The 18,270-nt window shown below is 44.0% G+C and overlaps 3 protein-coding genes across 3 annotated transcripts; 2 read left to right on the top strand and 1 right to left on the bottom strand.

Annotated features, from left to right (window-relative positions):
* Window positions 1-1,950: 1,950 nt before the first annotated feature.
* On the bottom strand, window positions 1,951-6,938 carry LOC140631159 (olfactory receptor 8B8-like). Its single transcript, XM_072822481.1, has 2 exons — window positions 6,930-6,938; window positions 1,951-2,889 (listed from the first exon to the last, which is right to left on the bottom strand). The coding sequence occupies exon 2, from the start codon at window positions 2,881-2,883 to the stop codon at window positions 1,951-1,953; it is 933 nt and encodes a 310-aa protein (XP_072678582.1). The 5' UTR covers window positions 2,884-2,889; window positions 6,930-6,938.
* LOC140631158 (uncharacterized) lies at window positions 6,072-9,843 on the top strand. The gene is made up of 2 exons (XM_072822480.1): window positions 6,072-7,013; window positions 9,705-9,843. Exon 1 carries the CDS (start codon window positions 6,215-6,217, stop codon window positions 6,947-6,949), a length of 735 nt encoding a protein of 244 aa, XP_072678581.1. The 5' UTR covers window positions 6,072-6,214; the 3' UTR covers window positions 6,950-7,013; window positions 9,705-9,843.
* A 704-nt stretch (window positions 9,844-10,547) lies between these two features.
* Window positions 10,548-11,900, top strand: LOC140626081 (syncytin-1-like). Its single transcript, XM_072813694.1, has one exon. The coding sequence runs from the start codon at window positions 10,548-10,550 to the stop codon at window positions 11,898-11,900; it is 1,353 nt and encodes a 450-aa protein (XP_072669795.1).
* The last annotated feature ends 6,370 nt before the right edge of the window (window positions 11,901-18,270 follow it).

Here is an 18,270-nt window from a genome sequence, read left to right on the forward strand (position 1 = left end):
AGTAAAGATATTGCCACTGTTTGGTTTATTCACCAAATGTTTCCTTCAAGTTGTCATTTCTCTCCCAGCTGAAATTTGAAGTTTTGTACCTTAAAATCCATATGGGAATAGCATTATGGAAGCCAAAAACAACAACAACAACAACAACAACAACAACAACAACCCAGAAGTGATTTAGCTGTCCCCAGGTCCTCAAGCCCTGTAAATTTTACATTTTTAAATATCAAATGACCCACAGTTTGATCCTAACCAGAGAAATATTGTGATCTCCATATTTCTGGGGCCTTCCAGAAAGGAAAGGAGAGTCATAGTAAAGGCTTTCCTTATCTATTTTACCTTGTAAATTCATTCCTCCTAACTTGAGTTCCAATTACCCTTTACTATCCTATCCTCTGAAGCTGATGCCCTCTCTCACCCTAGTGCCAAATGTGGCCACAGCTCCCTGTCTTCATTTTGCAAAATACTACTGTTGTAGTCACTGGGTGTTATAATTCTATCTTAGATATGGATGGTGGAATACATGTGTGGTACTTCCTACAAATGATACAATTTCAAAATGTAGTTTCTAATACCCAACATCCTCAGAGAGGGACCTCTTATTTACTGGTCAAATGTCTTGTTGAATCCTGACCTAATAAAACATTTCTGTGCTCCTTTATTTCCCATGTCCTGATCTCTGAAATACAAAAACTTGCAAATATTCCACGTTCAATTTTTAATTATTCTATACTGTATTGTGTACCAAGTATCTTATTCTATAGTACTTTGGTGCCAGATTTTGATGTAATAAAATTTAGCAGTTTAATTTTGCAGATAAGTAATATCCTTATTTGAACCAATCATCTCCACATTATACTAGCCCAAAGGGCCTTCGCTTTCCCAACAAAAAGAAGGAACAATATGGTTTTCTAAGTAAAAAACAAAAATGTAACACCCAGCATGAGAAAAATCCATGTGTCATCCTGGAACAAAGCAGAATCAACCTTCAAACTAGAAATGTTTTTTCACAGTCCTTGTTTTTTTAAACAAAATCTATAAAGTAGAAGCAAAGCATACCACAAAGAGTAGTAGAGTCAAAATCAGAAGATTAAGAGGATACTTTAGATCTTATCTTTCTACAGGTGTGTGACTTTGGGTGAAACATTAACTATTCTGAGCTTCATTTTCCCATCCTTACAGTAAATATGTTTTGTTGATCAGTTATGTGCTACTTTGACTATATAAAAATAAAAACAAAGAAAATCAACTCTTTGCCAAAAGAAGCCTGCTGAAAAAGGTTTCCAGATGCAAAACAGATTAAAATAATGGTTTTTATGGAAATTTCAGTTTCTACCATTTAAAAAAAAGACATATTCTTGGGGCACCTGTGTGGCACAGTTGGTGAAGGGTCCAACTCTTGGTTTCAGCTCAGGTCATGATCTCAGAATCTTGATATTGGGTCCATGCTCAGCACAGAGTCTGTTTGGGATTCTCTCTCCATCTCTCCTTGCCCACCCTTTCTAAAATATGTCTTTAAAAAAAGAAAAAGACTTATCCTTGCCAATCAGAGCAAAGAAACAGGAGTGTACATACACTATCTGATTTGTGTTTCTAATTGCAAATTAGAGAACAACAACCCCAATGGTACAGTGTCACTCTATTATTGCTCAATTCAATTATTTAAGGACTATTCATCTTTTTCTAGCGAAAAAAACAAGTTCAAAATGAAAAATTTTAAAAACTCAAATAATACATTCCTGTTGCTAAACAGGAAAAAAGTGAAGACATTGTTAAATAATGAAAAAAATACCTAGATATAAAGACCGTAAGTAAATTATAGAGAGAAGACTCAAATCTCCTTTACCATGTTCAGAAAAAAATAGGTGAAGAGACTACCACTAAAAATATTTCATTAAACACCTACAAGCTCCCTGTTGTGTAACTAACTGCATAGAAAGACATTGTTTCTGATTAAAACTGTCTCCTACTCAGGATTTTCCTCAAGGCAAGCTTAACATCTTTGTTTCTCAAGGTGTAAATTAAAGGGTTCATCAAGGGAACTGTGTTGGTGTAAAAGATAGAAGAGATTTTCCCCTCATCCATAGACCCAGCAGAAGATGGTTTAAGATACATAAATGCACATGATCCAAAAAACAAGGAAACAGCAATTATGTGGGAACTGCAAGTGCTGAAAGCTTTGGACCTGCCTTCAGTGGAGCTGATGCGCAGGATGCTGGAAAGGATGAAACCATAAGACACAAAGATGGTGACACAGGGCATAATGATGTCGATGCTCCCCACAATGAAAACCACCAGCTCATTCACATACGTGCTGGTGCAGGAGAGCTGGAATAGAGGGAGGATGTCACAAAAATAATGGTTGATGGTGTTTGCATTACAGAAGGTCAGTCTCACCATGTATCCCGTGTGAGCCATGGCACCTAAAAATGCCATCAAATATGAACCAAGCATAAGACTGAAACACACTTTAGAAGACATGACAACATTATACAAAAGTGGGTTACAGATGGCCACATAGCGATCATAGGCCATGGATGTCAGCACATAGCATTCAGAAATAGCAAAAAAACAAAAAAAGTAAAGTTGGGTCATGCACCCCCTGTAGGAAATAATATTCTTCTTGGATGTGAAGTTAATCAGCATTTTGGGTGTAAACACAGAAGAATAACAGAGGTCTATGCAGGACAAATTGAAGAGGAAAAAGTACATGGGGGTGTGGAGGTGTGAATTCAGCCTGATGAGAATGATCAAGCCCAAATTTCCCAACACAGTGACCACATACATGAGTAGAAACAAGCAGAAAAGGGGGAGCTGGAGATCTGGTAGGTCTGTGAGGCCTGCCAGAATGAATTCAGTCACAAAAGAAGCATTTCTGAGAGCCATTCTTCTCTAATGGGATCTGTGAGCACAAAAGAAAAAAGTTACACAGAGAAAAACCCAGCTTTTCCCACCATCTCTCCTCTCCTAAGTGTGGTGTATACACAGGAAAGGTCTGAGACTAGCCCAACCTGGACCCCATAGACTCATTTACCATTATCATGATACTGAGTGACTCAGACTTCCCTTTATTAGTTTTTGTAAGCTAAGTAACAAAGAGCTTCAAAGCTTAGCCTATAGAGTGAAGGGAAATGCTTCCAAATATAAACACCTGTTGGAAAAAAACAAAAGATAAGTGAGAAGTTTGCACCAGGACATAATTATCCTTCTTTCTTCAATCATTTTCATTTACTTGAGCCCTCTCTTCACCAATAAAACTGAAACTTGGAGCTGGCCTCTAATGCAGATTGGACTTGGTGTGGTGGAAACCAAGTAGATTGTTTCTGATCCAAAACTAAAGGGCCAGTATACAAGAAGTTACTGCCCCATGTCACAGAGTAAAAGCCACAAATCTGGAATAGCAAGAGTCTTGCCCATGGAGAGGGAATTTATCAACAGAATGCATTCTTTGACCACCCCCTACAATATCTCTAAACATCCCTTACTCCTGGCAGATTTTTCTGTCAATTTCACTTGGGTCTCAGTGTGAAACTGAGAAAGTGGCAAATTTAGATCCTCAGATTTCAATCTCAAAAAAGGAAGACATGAATAAAAATGAAATTCAGAAACTCACCCACTTTAGGCCAGAAAACACTGGTCTTCATTATCATTGTCATTACCCATTGTCATGGAAGGGCAATTTCAGGCTCTGAGGATTTGGTTCCTTTCATTCAAAGAGAATGCAGCCCTGCTTATTTGCTGATATGCCCTTTTAGATATCTTTTAGAACTATAGATCATAGTTTCTGATTATGACTTTTAGTACCCTCAGCAGACAAAACCAGTCTTTATTATAATCATTTTTGCCGCTTGGTAAGTCACAGAATATTTAATGTGAGTGTAATTATATAATGTACTCAGTTGTAAACAAGGCAAAATCTTGCTCAGTGTCTTCCCCAAGGAAAATTTCTAAGTATAATCAGAAACTGTGGGTTTCTATAAACACCCTGGACCATAATCTATCTTCAGTTCCTCAGGGACTCAATAATTTTCTCAAGTTTTCTCTTCACTGTAGGGATTTTATATCCTCTCAAGGAAGAGCCAAAAATAAACTCCCTTTTCCCATTCTGCAAGATGGTGGAAGAGGAAGCCTTAATACCTCTTTTTCTGATTCAAAAACAATTTGTGTACAGATTCCCTTCATATGAAATCTAGAAACTAGCTAAGAAGGTCTTGCACCCAGTTCATGCATGAAACCAGACATATTGAAGCTGTTAGGGAAATTCAAGATACCCTCTTGTTATAATACCTATTGTTGGGGCCAGGCGGGAAGGGAAACTCCTCAAGATGGCGGATACGCCAAAATGGCTGAAGTTCCTGTCACCACCTCCACTTGGGATGACAGCTTGAGCAGACCCTTACACCTCTCCTTTGGACTTCCTCAACCGAACCCAATGCCCTTCAAACCCCAGAGGAGGAAGTCACCTTTGACTGGTCGAATTGCAATCCTTCCTATGCATAGTGAGGGTCACTCTGACTGGTTGGATTGCAATCCTTCCTTTGCATATGAGCCAACCAATAGGAAACCGTTCTGCCTTACAACGTTATGTAAACCCCCTACCACCTTGTCTTGGGGCGACTTCCTCGACTCACTCTCTTTCCCCCGTGAGTCGGGGAACCTCGCCCGAGGGTGCCTGCAATAAAATCTGTTCTTGGACCCTCGCTTGCCTTGGCGGTCTCATTTCCGTCTAGTTACTAAAAAACTTAACATTTGGTGCCGAAACCCGGGAGGAGATCGAGCCCCTGCAACAGCACGGAGGCTCTCTCCTCTTCCGTCGGACTGGAACTCCGCTCTCTCTCTCTGCTGGGGTCACCGGACTCCTTGCGGTGAGTGTTCCCTGGTTTCCGACCCTCTCCCGGGGCGCCCTGTCCTAATCGCGGCCGCGTCAGGGCAAACCCTCCTCCGCCACCTGGTGGCTCCGCGGTTCCGGGGAGTAAAGGAGACGTCCTTACTCCACGGTGACCACTTCTGTAAGCAGCAGCTCAATTCACAGTCGAGGGGATGCCCTCCTCCAAGTCTTGAGCTGATACGGGAAGGAGCCATGGGAACCTCCCAGTCCAAATTCGATTCCAAAACGCCTTTAGGATGCCTACTGGCTAATCTCCGAACTCTGGAGTTAGACCAGGACTTACGAAGGCGACGCCTTATCCATTACTGTACCGTCGCTTGGCCTCAATATCGGCTGAATAACCAAGCGCAATGGCCACCTGAAGGCACTTTTGATTATCAGATACTTTTTTTTTTTTTTAATTTTTATTTATTTATGATAGTCACACAGAGAGAGAGAGGGAGGCAGAGACACAGGCAGAGGGAGAAGCAGGCTCCATGCACCGGGAGCCTGACGTGGGATTCGATCCCGGGTCTCCAGGATCGCGCCCTGGGCCAAAGGCAGGCGCCAAACCGCTGCGCCACCCAGGGATCCCTGATTATCAGATACTTACGGACCTTGATAATCTCTGTAGACGCCAAGGCAAAATGGTCTGAGGTGCCCTATGTCCAGGCTTTCTGGACCCTGCGCTCCAGACCAGAACTCTGCTCTAGCTGCTCAACCTCTCAGGTACTCCTAGCCCGCTCTCCCCCGCCGACTCTTCCCCACTCCACCTCTAGAGACTCCAACTTGGCCCCTCCATCCCCCCTCGTGGAGCCTCCTGAAGATCTCTCCAGGCCCCCTGTAAGGGCCCCACACCTGTCTCCTCCTCCCTACCAACCCGCTCCCCAACAACCTGTGTCCCCGACTCCTTCCTCAATCTCCGAAACTCCAGGCCCAGGCCCAGCCTCGAGCATACCCTCTCCAACCGTTCCTCTCCTCCCAGCCCCAGAACCTCAACCACCTTCCAGCCCCCTCCCTTCTCCTCCTATCTCTGCCCGTACCAGATCCAAAAACTCTTCCCCGGACCTGGTCTGCCCCTTGAGGGAGGTTGCAGGGGCTGAAGGGGTTGTCCGAGTCCATGCGCCCTTTTCTCTACAAGACCTATCCCAAATAGAAAAACGCTTAGGTTCCTTTTCGGCCAATCCCGACAACTACCTCAAGGAATTCCAATACTTGGCGCAGGCCTATGACCTAACCTGGCATGACTTACATGTCATCCAGACCACCACCCTCACCACTGAGGAGAGGGAACGTATCCAGGCTGCTGCCCGGGGACACGCTGATCAGGTCCACCTTACCGACGCCACAATGGCGGTCGGTGCTCAGGCGGTCTCCGCCGTAGAGCCAGGCCGGGATTACCAAGACGGTCAAGATGGCCGCCGGCGCCGCGACCACATGGTCCGATGTCTCATCGCTGGCATGCGGGCGGCCTCCAATAAGGCCGTAAATTATGACAAGATCAGAGAAATCATACAGGCCCCTGACGAAAACCCGGCTATATTCCTTAACCGGCTGACCGAGGCATTAATTCAGTACACTCGCTTGGACCCGGCCTGTCCCGCGGGGGCCACGGTTCTAGCCACACATTTTATCTCTCGGTCAGCCCCAGATATCCGCAAAAAATTAAAGAAAGTCGAGGAAGGCCCTCAGACCCCCATTTCTGACCTAGTGAGAATGGCATTTAAGGTCTTTAACTCCCGTGAGGAAGCCGCAGAGCTGAAGCGACAGGCCAGACTCCAGCAGAAGGTTCAGCTACAAACCCAGGCCTTGGTAGCAGCCCTGCGGCCGCGGCTCCAGGAGCCAGCAGAGAGGGGGACCCACCCGCACCCCTCGGGGGCCTGCTTCAAAGGCGGGGCTGAAGGCCATTGGGCCCGGCAGTGCCCCACCCCGAGGGCACCAACCCGACCATGCCCTCTCTGCCATTTGATGGGCCACTGGAAATCCGACTGCCCTAGCCTCAGGGAATCCTCGGCGCCTCAGCGCGGGGGAAGACCCGAGACGGTGAGTCCAGCCTTCCAACTGCTCGGGTTGGAGGACGACTGACGGAGCCCAGCCTCGGCCGCCCCTCTCACCCAGGCCGAGCCCAGGGTCATGCTCCAGGTAGCGGGTAAGTCCATCTCCTTTCTGCTGGATACCGGGGCTACCTATTCTGTTCTGCCTTCCTACGCGGGACCTACTCCACCCTCACCAGTCGCTGTTATGGGGATCGACGGGAACTCCTCCACTCCTAGGGCCACACCTCCCCTTACTTGTAGCCTGGATGGGTTCCCCTTCTCTCACTCATTCCTGGTGATTCCCTCATGCCCAGTGCCCCTGCTGGGTAGGGATATCCTCCAAAAGCTAGGGGCAACTATTCATTTGTCCCCCTCTCCTCCCTCCTCACCCTCAGCTCGTCTCATCCTATATCTCTCCACTCCATCTACTCCTACCCCGGATCAATTACCCTTCGTGAACCCCCAAGTATGGGATACCTCGGAACCTGTAGTGGCCTCCCACCACCCTCCCGTCAAAATAAAACTCAAGGACGGTTCCAAGTTCCCCTCTAGACCCCAGTTCCCTATCTCCCTCCTCCATCGCCTCGGCCTCAAACCGATCATAGAACGACTAAAGCGTCAGGGACTTCTGATTCCCATAAGCTCTCCCTGTAACTCCCCCATCCTGCCGGTCCGTAAACCCTCCGGAGCTTATCGATTGGTTCAGGACCTCCGACTCATTAATGAGGCAATAGTCCCTCTCCATCCAGTGGTTCCTAACCCTTATACCCTGCTATCCCATATCCCTCCAAGCACCACTCACTTTACGGTGTTGGACCTGAAGGATGCCTTTTTTACTATTCCCCTACACCCCGATTCCTACTTTCTTTTCGCCTTCACCTGGGAAGACCCAGACACACATACCTCTGGACAATTAACCTGGACTGTCCTACCCCAGGGGTTCCGGGACAGCCCCCATATTTTTGGTCAGGCCTTGGCTGCGGATTTACAACAATGCCTCCTTAAGGCTAGTACCTTACTACAATATGTAGACGACCTCCTCCTCTGCAGCCCTGCCCTCACCATCTCCCAGGATGACACCACCTCCCTACTTAACTTCCTAGGGAGCAAAGGGTATCGGGTCACACCCTCTAAGGCACAACTCTGCACCCCTTCGGTCACTTATCTGGGAATCCACCTGACCCCCACCTCTAAATCTCTTACCGGAGACCGTATCCGCCTCCTACGAGAGCTCCAACCCCCTCAGACGGCAGATGAAATACTTTCCTTCCTCGGGTTGGCTGGCTTCTTTAGACACTGGATTCCAAACTTTTCTATTTTGGCCCGCCCCTTATACCAAGCGGCAAAGGACACTCCCCAGGGTCCTCTCACTGATCCCTCTTCGGTCCGCCGCCTGTTTTCCAAGTTAAGAGACTGTCTCACCGCTGGGCCGATACTAACTTTGCCTGACCCTTCAAAACCATTCCACCTTTACACTGAGGAGCGGTCGGGTTCAGCTACTGGCCTTTTGGCCCAACCGGTTGGACCTACTTACCGGATTATAGCCTATCTATCTAAGCAGCTAGACAGCACCGCCCGCGGATGGCAGCCCTGCCTTAGGGCGCTCGCAGCTGCTGCCTCCTTAACTAAGGAGGCTCTCAAATTGACTTTGGGACAACCCCTCGTGGTTTACTCCCCCCATCGACTTGGGGATCTTCTTAGCCACCGATCCCTGGCCCACCTAACCCCCTCTCGTCTCCAACTCTTCCATCTGCTATTCATCGAAAACCCTCAAATCTCCCTCTCTACCTCTCCCCGCTTAAATCCTGCAACTCTGTTGCCTACACCTTCGCCTACCTCTGAACCCACTCACTCCTGCCCGCAGCTCATAGAGGATCTCACCCCTCCCCACCCTGGACTCTCTGATCAGCCATTATCCAACCCTGACCGTATACTCTTTGTAGATGGCAGCTCCTTCCTGGCTGCGGATGGTCGGAGACACGCCGCCTATGCTGTAGTCACCCCAGAGACGGTAGTGGAGACAGTCCCCCTCCCAATTGGGACTACTTCCCAAAGGGCTGAACTTATAGCTCTCACCAGGGCTCTACATCTATCTAAGGGACAACGAGTCACCATCTACACCGACTCAAAATATGCCTATCTCATCGTTCATACTCATTCCGTCCTCTGGCAGGAGCGGGGATTTTTAACCACCAAGGGGACGCCTATAGTAAATGGACCTCTCATTGCCAAATTGCTTGAGGCCCTTAGTCTGCCCACTGAGGTTGCAATCATTCACTGTAGGGGCCATCAGACTTCTAAAGACATGGTCTCCATAGGAAATAATAAGGCCGACTCAGTGGCCAGGGAAACGGCCTTAAGTAACCCAATATCTCCCATCCTCTTCCTTAATACCCCTCATCGACCTTTCTACTCTATAAAGGAAACTCAAGCCCTCCAGGCCCTGGGAGGAAAGGCAGAAAGTAAAGGATGGATTTACATCCGAGGGAAGATTGCCCTCCCAGAAAACCTGGCCCATACCCTAATTACTGATATCCACCAATCTCTCCATACTGGCCCAAGGGCACTGAACCAGTTTCTCCAGCCCCTGTTTTACTATCCATCCCTACCTAAGGTGATTGAGGCTGTCCATAGGGCTTGTAAAACCTGCTCGGCCGTAAATGCACAGGGAGGAATCCGCAGGCCAGGGCCTAACCATCAGCTCCGAGGCCATCAGCCCGGTGAAGACTGGCAGCTGGACTTCACTCACATGCCCCGCCATAAAGCCTTTCGTTATCTACTGACTTTGGTTGATACTTTTACAGGATGGATTGAGGCATACCCCACAGCCAGAGAGACTGCAGATGTGGTGGCCACAATCCTCATTGAGCACATCATCCCGAGGTTTGGGTTACCCCGGACCCTACAGTCAGACAACGGGCCGGCATTTATCTCCAGTGTGACCCAACAGGTGGCCGAGAGCCTCAACATTACCTGGAAGCTGCACATCCCCTACCACCCTCAGTCTTCGGGTAAGGTGGAAAGGGCCAACGGGCTACTTAAGGCTCAACTCACTAAACTTACCCTGGAGACTCGCCTGTCGTGGCCCACACTGTTACCTATAGCTCTCACCAGACTCCGGGCGTCCCCCCGAGGACCATCAGGTTTGAGTCCCTTTGAGTTACTGTATGGTCGGCCCTTCCTTATCAACCACAACCTCCCGGCCATTCCTCCACCTCTTTTATCCTATCTGCCTTACCTTACCCTCCTCCGGGCCCTCTTGAGAGCCCATGCTGATGCTGTCATTCCGGCCCCGACCGACAATGCCTCCGAGGAAGCCTCTCCACGAGACTTATCCCCAGGGGACCAGGTCCTTCTCAGAAATCTGCAGCCAGGCTCCCTGCAGACCCGATGGACTGGACCTCACACGGTCATCCTCACCACCCCAACCGCGGCAAAATTGCTGGGACATACGGCATGGGTGCACATCAACAACCTTAAACGGGCACCCACAGGTATCGAATGGACCTCCCAGATGGTGGGACCCACCAAACTCCGCCTGGCTAGGGCTCCTTCTCATACTTCTCCTGAGCCCCCCGATCCAAGCGGTAGAATGTGATTGCATGAAAGGCAGCGGTACCTCGCGCTACTTTTCATCTTATACCCACATGCCCAGAACTTGTTACTCAGGGAAGACACCCATCACCTGTACTTCAAGACATGCCGAAGGAACCTTTTGGATGTCTGAACTTTCTCAAACCAGCCGATCCCCTTGCAGCCGGTACCCCAAGACTGGTAAAGTATGCTGGACTTATCTAAGCCATGTGGGCCTCTCTGATGGGGGGGGAGTCCAAGACCAGGCTGGCCAGGAGCAGACCCGACAGAGGGTCATCCACCAACTCCAGACCTCAAACCAGTTGACCTATAAGAGTATTTCCCTTGATGACATCAAGAAAGTTCCCACCACCGAGCAGCTAACGACAGCCCTCCTAAATTCCAGCTATAACTTATGGCGAAATTTCTCCAAAACCGGGGACAGCAACTGCTGGATCTGTTTTCCCTTCTCTACACTCTCTAATATCGTAGGAATCCCTCTCCCAACTAATTGGACGCTCCCCAACTCCACGATCACCAATCAGACAGTCCATATTGGACCTATTGGGGGGAATATACCGATCATTAATTCCTCTAACTCTCTCACTCCTGCAGCTGCCAACATTACTAATTCCTCTCTTCCATACTGCGCCCCCTCGGGAATATTTCTCTCATGCCCCCAGGGCACTTACCGTTGTTTAACTGCTAATGATTCCCTAGACTGCACGTTTATCCTCCTGTCTCCCTCAACCAACATTTACTCCGATTCCCAGCTCCAGTCCACACTATTTCTCCAATACTGGAGAAAAAGGGCTGCCTTTCTCCCCTTTCTGATAGGAGCAGGAATAACTACTGGGGTCGCTACAGGAGTGGCGGGAATGGGAACTTCCATAGACTTTTATTATAAACTTTCCCAAGCTCTGAACGATGACATGGAACGGATCGCTGACTCCCTCACGGCCCTACAGACTCAGGTCACTAGTTTGGCAGCTGTTACCCTGCAAAATCGACGGGCTCTCGACCTTTTGACCGCCGAAAAAGGTGGAACCTGTCTGTACTTAAATGAGGAATGTTGCTATTTTGTTAATCAATCAGGTATAGTTACTTCCAAAGTTAAAGAACTCAGAGACCGAATCCAGACCAGGCGCCAGGGCTCGTCTTTCTGGGGCCTAGACCCCCACACTTGGGTAACATGGCTACTCCCTTTGGCGGGACCCCTATGCCTAATCCTTCTTCTCATCTCTGTCGCCCCTTGCTTGTTTCGATGTTTACAGGAACGCCTGCAAGAACTCACCCGGGTATCTGTCAACCAACTTTTACTTCACCCATACTCTCGCCTGCCCACATCCGACTACCCCTACAACGACGCCCCACCGTCAGCAGGAAGTAGCCAGAGCAGAGTCGACGCCCCCAACACCATTATATAAAACAAAAGGTCGGAATGTTGGGGCCAGGCGGGAAGGGAAACTCCTCAAGATGGCGGATACGCCAAAATGGCTGAAGTTCCTGTCACCACCTCCACTTGGGATGACAGCTTGAGCAGACCCTTACACCTCTCCTTTGGACTTCCTCAACCGAACCCAATGCCCTTCAAACCCCAGAGGAGGAAGTCACCTTTGACTGGTCGAATTGCAATCCTTCCTATGCATAGTGAGGGTCACTCTGACTGGTTGGATTGCAATCCTTCCTTTGCATATGAGCCAACCAATAGGAAACCGTTCTGCCTTACAACGTTATGTAAACCCCCTACCACCTTGTCTTGGGGCGACTTCCTCGACTCACTCTCTTTCCCCCGTGAGTCGGGGAACCTCGCCCGAGGGTGCCTGCAATAAAATCTGTTCTTGGACCCTCGCTTGCCTTGGCGGTCTCATTTCCGTCTAGTTACTAAAAAACTTAACACCTATGTTGACATACCACATGTAATTGGGACAAATTTCCCCAGTTGCAAGCTACTACCTGGAAAAGGAAAGTGGTATACCATATATCCAAAGCCTCAAGTTTTTTAGAAGCTATCCATAAGACTAGATTTTGCACAGTAGGTCTCAGAAAGGTGAAGGGACATGGAACATGGTATAGTTTAGCTACACAAGGTGAGAGAGAACAGAAACAGTATTTTGGGTTGGAACTCACCATACCCATCTACCCACCACTCATACCCCACTGACTCAGCACAGAGCTACCAGTAGAAAACATTTTCCCTCCAATCATGTATATAATGACTCAACTTATTACAGGGCTTCCTGAGGAATTGGCTTTGGTCTTGCTTGTTTTAGGGTGCTGATGGGACCTGACATACTCCGGAAGCCATGGAGAAAAAAAGAACAAAGAAAGTGGCATGGAATGAAAAGAAAAGTAAGAGGCTCCCACCATCTGGCCGGGCTTGTCGTGTGGGTCTTCTCTAGTACAAGGCTAATCCGTGAAGATTAGGAGAGGTGAACATTTTGTCTAATGGCCAGACACAAGCCCAGAGAGTCTAAATATTTCCCAAAAGAACAACATAAATCACCACAAACTGTCCCTAAAGAAATGGAAATATATCATTTATGTGAAATAGAATTCATAATAGCTGCCATAATAATGCTTACTGCAGTCAGGGAACAATACATGAAAAAAGTGAGAATATCAAGCAAGAGACAGAAACCTCTAAAGGATACCAAGCAGAAATCATGTAGCTGAAGAAAAGAATACCTGAACTGAAAAATTACTGGAGGGTTAAAACAGCAGACTAGTTCACACAAAAGAAAGGATCATAGAACTTTAAAAAATGATTTGAAAGTATTGATTAAGGTAGTGAAAAGAAGAAAGAATGAAAAATAGTAAAGAAAATAAGAGAATTATTGGACAGTATCAGATGGAATATATGAATTATAGGGATCCCAAAAGAAGAGATGGAAAATGACCTGAAAGATCTCTCAAAGGAAATAATGGCTTAAAAACTCTGAAATCAGTGGAAGGAAATGAACATCCAGATCTAGGAAACAAAAAATGTCCCCGCTCCCAGCACAAAAAGATGACTTCAAAGAAATCCATAACAAGACACATTAAAAATAAAATTACTGAAAAGTCAAAGACAAAGACAATTTTGAAAGCAACAAAAGAAATGCAACTTATCCCATACAATGAAACCCCCATAAGAATATCAGTGGCTTTTTCAGCAAATTCAGTGGATTTTAATAAAAATCGTGCAGATCAGAAGGGAGTGGGATGATTTATTTAATGTACTGAAAGAAAAAAAAAAGCATCAACCAAGAATTATATAAATAGCAAAAGCATCCTTTTGAAAGGAGGAGAGAAAATATTTTTTCTCAGATGATCAAAAAGCTAGAAGAGTTCATCACAACTAAGCCTGCCTTATAAGAACAGCTGAAAAGAAAGGACACCAAATAGCGTCATGTTAGCTTAAGAAAGTCTAAAACAAATTGATAAAGGTAAACACATAAAACAGTACAGATTATAGTATTATAAAAGTGGTGAGTACATTTTTTTATTTTGATACAAAAGTTAAAAGACAAAAGTATTAAAAAGTAGCTCTAACTAAAAATGTTATAGACACAAAATGCATGTATGTATTCAATAAAGCCTTTTTAAATGACAAAAGCAAGATGTCAGAAATATTTCTTTAAATCAAAACTACAGCCCCAATAATGTATCTAAGTATATGACCAAATAGGAAAATACTTGACAGTGTGTGCTAAAGTTACACGTGTATATTAAGCAAATCTATTATGATGAACACATTTTAAAAAAAGAAGAGATTCTTAAATCAGTAACCTACCTTTATACCTCAAGGAGCTAGAAAGAAAACAAATTAAGCAGAAATACATCAAATAGAAAATAATAGTAAAATTGCTGAAAATAAGAACTGTTTTTTAAATTTTATTTATTTGAGAGAAAGAGCACAAGTAGGGAGAACAACAGAAGGAGAAGGAGAGGTAGGCTCCTCACTGAGCAGGGAGCCTGACATGGGGCTCGATCCCAGGACCCTGAAATCATGACCTGAGCCAAAGGCAGATGCTTAACCGACTGAGCCAACCAGGTGCCCCAACAGCTGTTTTAAAAGATAAAATTGGCAAGCCCTTAGCAAGTCTAAATAAGAAAAAAGAGAGAAGGCTCAGACGAGTAAATCAGAAATGGAAGAGGAGACAATAAAACTGATGCCACAGAAATAAAAAGAAAAGGATCATAAGATTATATGAACATTTATACACCAAAAAGTGGATAATCTAGATGAAATGAATAAATTCCTAGAAACATACCACCTACCAAAAATAAATCTTGAATACACAGAAATTCTGAACAGAACTGTAACTGGAATCATGATGAACTCAATCATCTAAAACCTCCCAACAATCAAAATCCAAGCTTCAAGCATAAGTCTACCAAATACTTAAAGAAGAATTAACACCAGTCCTTCTCAACCATCCCATAAAACTAAAGAACAGGGTAAATTTTCAAATCCATTCTATGAGGCCAGCTTTACTCTGATATTAAATACAGACAGAAACACTACAAGGAGAGAAAATTAGAGCATTCCTGAAGAATTCTGAATTCTTATTCATCTGAAGAATGCAAAGCATGTATTTACATACACACTTAGTAAGGAAGAAAGGGGAGAAGGGCATCATTCTTTACTTATGTTGAGAGAATTCTCTTAGTATTAAAAAAAGTAATCAGATTGAATTTCTCCAAATGTGTAAATTTGAGAAAGAAGAAATGACTCAAAATAAGAAATAGCTCCAAACACGAAACAATGACTTTTGCCTACCACAATTATGGATTTTTATTTTTATTTTTTATTTAAATTCAATTTAGTTAACATACACTATATTATCAGTTTCAGGAGTAGAATTTAGTGATTCATCAGTTGCGTGTAATATCCAGTGCTCATTACATCAAGTGCCTTCCTTAATGCCAACTCTAAAGGGAGAAGGATGGAAAAGACCATGTAGGTATGTGTTAGCCTGTTTGGGCTGCTATAACAAATCCATGGATTGGTGGCTTATAAACAAGAGAAATTTATTTTCATCTCTGATGAGTTCTCTCTTCTTGGTTCATACACTGCTTGTCTTCTTGCTCTGTCCTCACATGATCAAAGAGAAAAGCGAACTTTCTGATATGTCTTTTATAAGGGCACCGATCCCATTTATGAAGGCTCTACCTTCATGACCCAATCATCTACCAGAGTTCTCACCTCCTAATACCATCACACGAAGGGGTGAGTTTCAGCACAGGAATTTGAGGAAGCCACAAACATTCAGTCTATAACAGGTCTTTTAAAGGTCTTTCTTCATTCTCTATATCTATAATAAAGATCTACATTTAAAGTCCATGTTTAGGATCTTTCCAACATACCACATATGATTTTGAAACTTCTATACTCACAAAATTAGGGGATTCAAGATGCAACTATTTGGAAATGGACCAAGGTAAAAAGTAGATTATTAATTATATGAAATGAGGTTAGAAATCTTGCTAGAAAACATGACTACTGTGTGTGGTATTAAAGGAGACACCTCATTCTCTTTGTGGGCATCTTTATAAAAAACAAAACTCCCCATCTCGAAGTACAAATATAAAACTGCAAATGGAAGCTATGATTAAGAGCTGGCTAGCTTGACTTTATTTTTCCTCTTGGAATCTGAGTAAAAATGAAGAACCAGAAAAGGGACCTGCTGATCCATGACTTGTGTGACCAGTACATTTAATGCCTATCCCCTGCTCAAAATAAGTGGCCATGATTAAAAGCTACTCTTTCCTGTACTCAAAACTTGTCATAATATGAAATTTCTGAGCAGATAAAAAGTATAAAAATCTGGGGTGTAAAGGAAATGAACAATTGGGTCTCTGGACAATAGAGCTCAAAAACATGTCCTAGCAAATCCCACACTGTGACAGTATATGTATTATTCAAAGAGAAGTGCAATTGGGGCACCTGGGTGGCTGAGTGGTTGAACATTTGCCTTTGCCTCAGGTCGTGATCCTGGAATCCTGGGATCAATCCCACATCAGGATCCCCACAGGGAGCCTGCTTCTCCCTCTGCCTGTGTCTCTGCCTCTCTCTCTGTGTCTCTCATGAATAAATAAATAAAATCTTAAAAAAAACAAACAAACAAAGAGAAGTGCAGAAATCTAGGATTTACTCTATTTTGAGCATCAACTGTCCTATCATGACACTTCTAGGAAAAATATGTTGCCTCTGAGATTTTCTAATTCATAAATTTTCCACACAATTTAGAATGTAAAAGTGAGAAGGAACACTTGGGTCTTCAGGGGAAAGCCTTCTTACAATCACAACTATCCTAAAAGTAAGAATTTTCTTCTGTATCAAAACCGTAACAGTGTGAAATATTAATTTGTTTTATTTCTCTCTAAGAATTAAGGTATAGAGTTATGTGGTCCAAGGAGGTCCCTACCAATTGGAAATTAATGTTTCGGCGATAATCTAAGTAAACAGCTCCCTCTGATGGGGACTTTTGTCTTAGACAATATTTGAATCAATTTAAAAGAAAAAAAAAATGCTATAAGGAATATCCCAAGAAGGCTTTAGGAATATTTATTTTCTTTTTTCTTTCCAAGTTTTTATTTAATTTCTAGTACGTTAACATATAGTGTAAATTTAGTTTCAGGTGTACAATTTAGCAAGTCAACACTTCTATAAGACACCTGGTGCTCATCGCAACAAGTACACTCCTTAATCCCTATCACCTATTTAAACCATCTCCCATTCACCTCCCCTTTGATAACTAACAGTTTGTTTTCTATACTTAAAAACCTGTTTCTTGGTTTTCTTCTCTTTTTCCCTCCATGCTCATTTGTTTTGCTTCTTAAATTCCACATATGAGTATTTTTAAAAGCAAATTAAGATCCTTGATATATATATATTGGAATATATATATATTCCATATATATATATGGAAACCATGTATAGGAAACCATATATAGGCAAACCATATATATATGTATGTATGTATATATGTTAGTTTCACTTTAAACCTGAAAAAAATATACATTTTAATATGCTGGAAGAAAAATTTGGTAATTATTTTGCATTCTCCTTTCACTTACCCTTATGTCAATGTAACAAGAATTTGAATTTTTTTTTCTTCCAAATTTATCTAGACATAGTGACATATAACACTGTGTAGCTTTAAGTGTACAACGTGTTTATTTGATAAACATATATTTCCATATGATCACCACAGCAGTATTTGCTAACACTTCCATCGAGTTACTTAGTTACCATTTCTTTTTTGCAGTGAGAACTTTTAAGAAAACTCCCTTAGTAAATTTTAAGTATGTGGTATACATACACAATGCAACATTTTTCAGCCATGAGAAAGAACGGAATTCTGCCCTTTACAACACCATAGATCGTCCTAGAGGACTTGCTAAGTGAAATAAATCAGGGAGAGAAAGACAAAATACTGTATGATACCGCTTGTATATGGAATCTAAAAAGCCAGACTCAAAGAAATGGAGAGTAGAAAAATGATTACCAGGAGCTGGGAAAAGTGGGAATTGAGATGACGCTCATCAGACTTCCTGTTAAAAGATGAGTAAGTTCTAGATCTAATGCACATAGCACTGTGATTATAGAGAGTGTTTGAATTCTTTAGAGGAGTGGTAAGGGCTAAAACAAGACATTTTTCAAAGACTAGTTAGTACTAGAGAAAAAAAATTAAGGCTGTTCCTTATTCCTCCCTACCTACCCTCTCTATTCCCTCCGTGTTCATTTGTTTTGCTTCTTAAATTCCACATATGAGTGGAACAATCTTATGGCATGTATTTCAATGAAGA

This window comes from Canis lupus, chromosome 3 (assembly GCF_048164855.1).
Source record: "Canis lupus baileyi chromosome 3, mCanLup2.hap1, whole genome shotgun sequence".
NCBI lineage: Eukaryota > Metazoa > Chordata > Mammalia > Carnivora > Canidae > Canis > Canis lupus.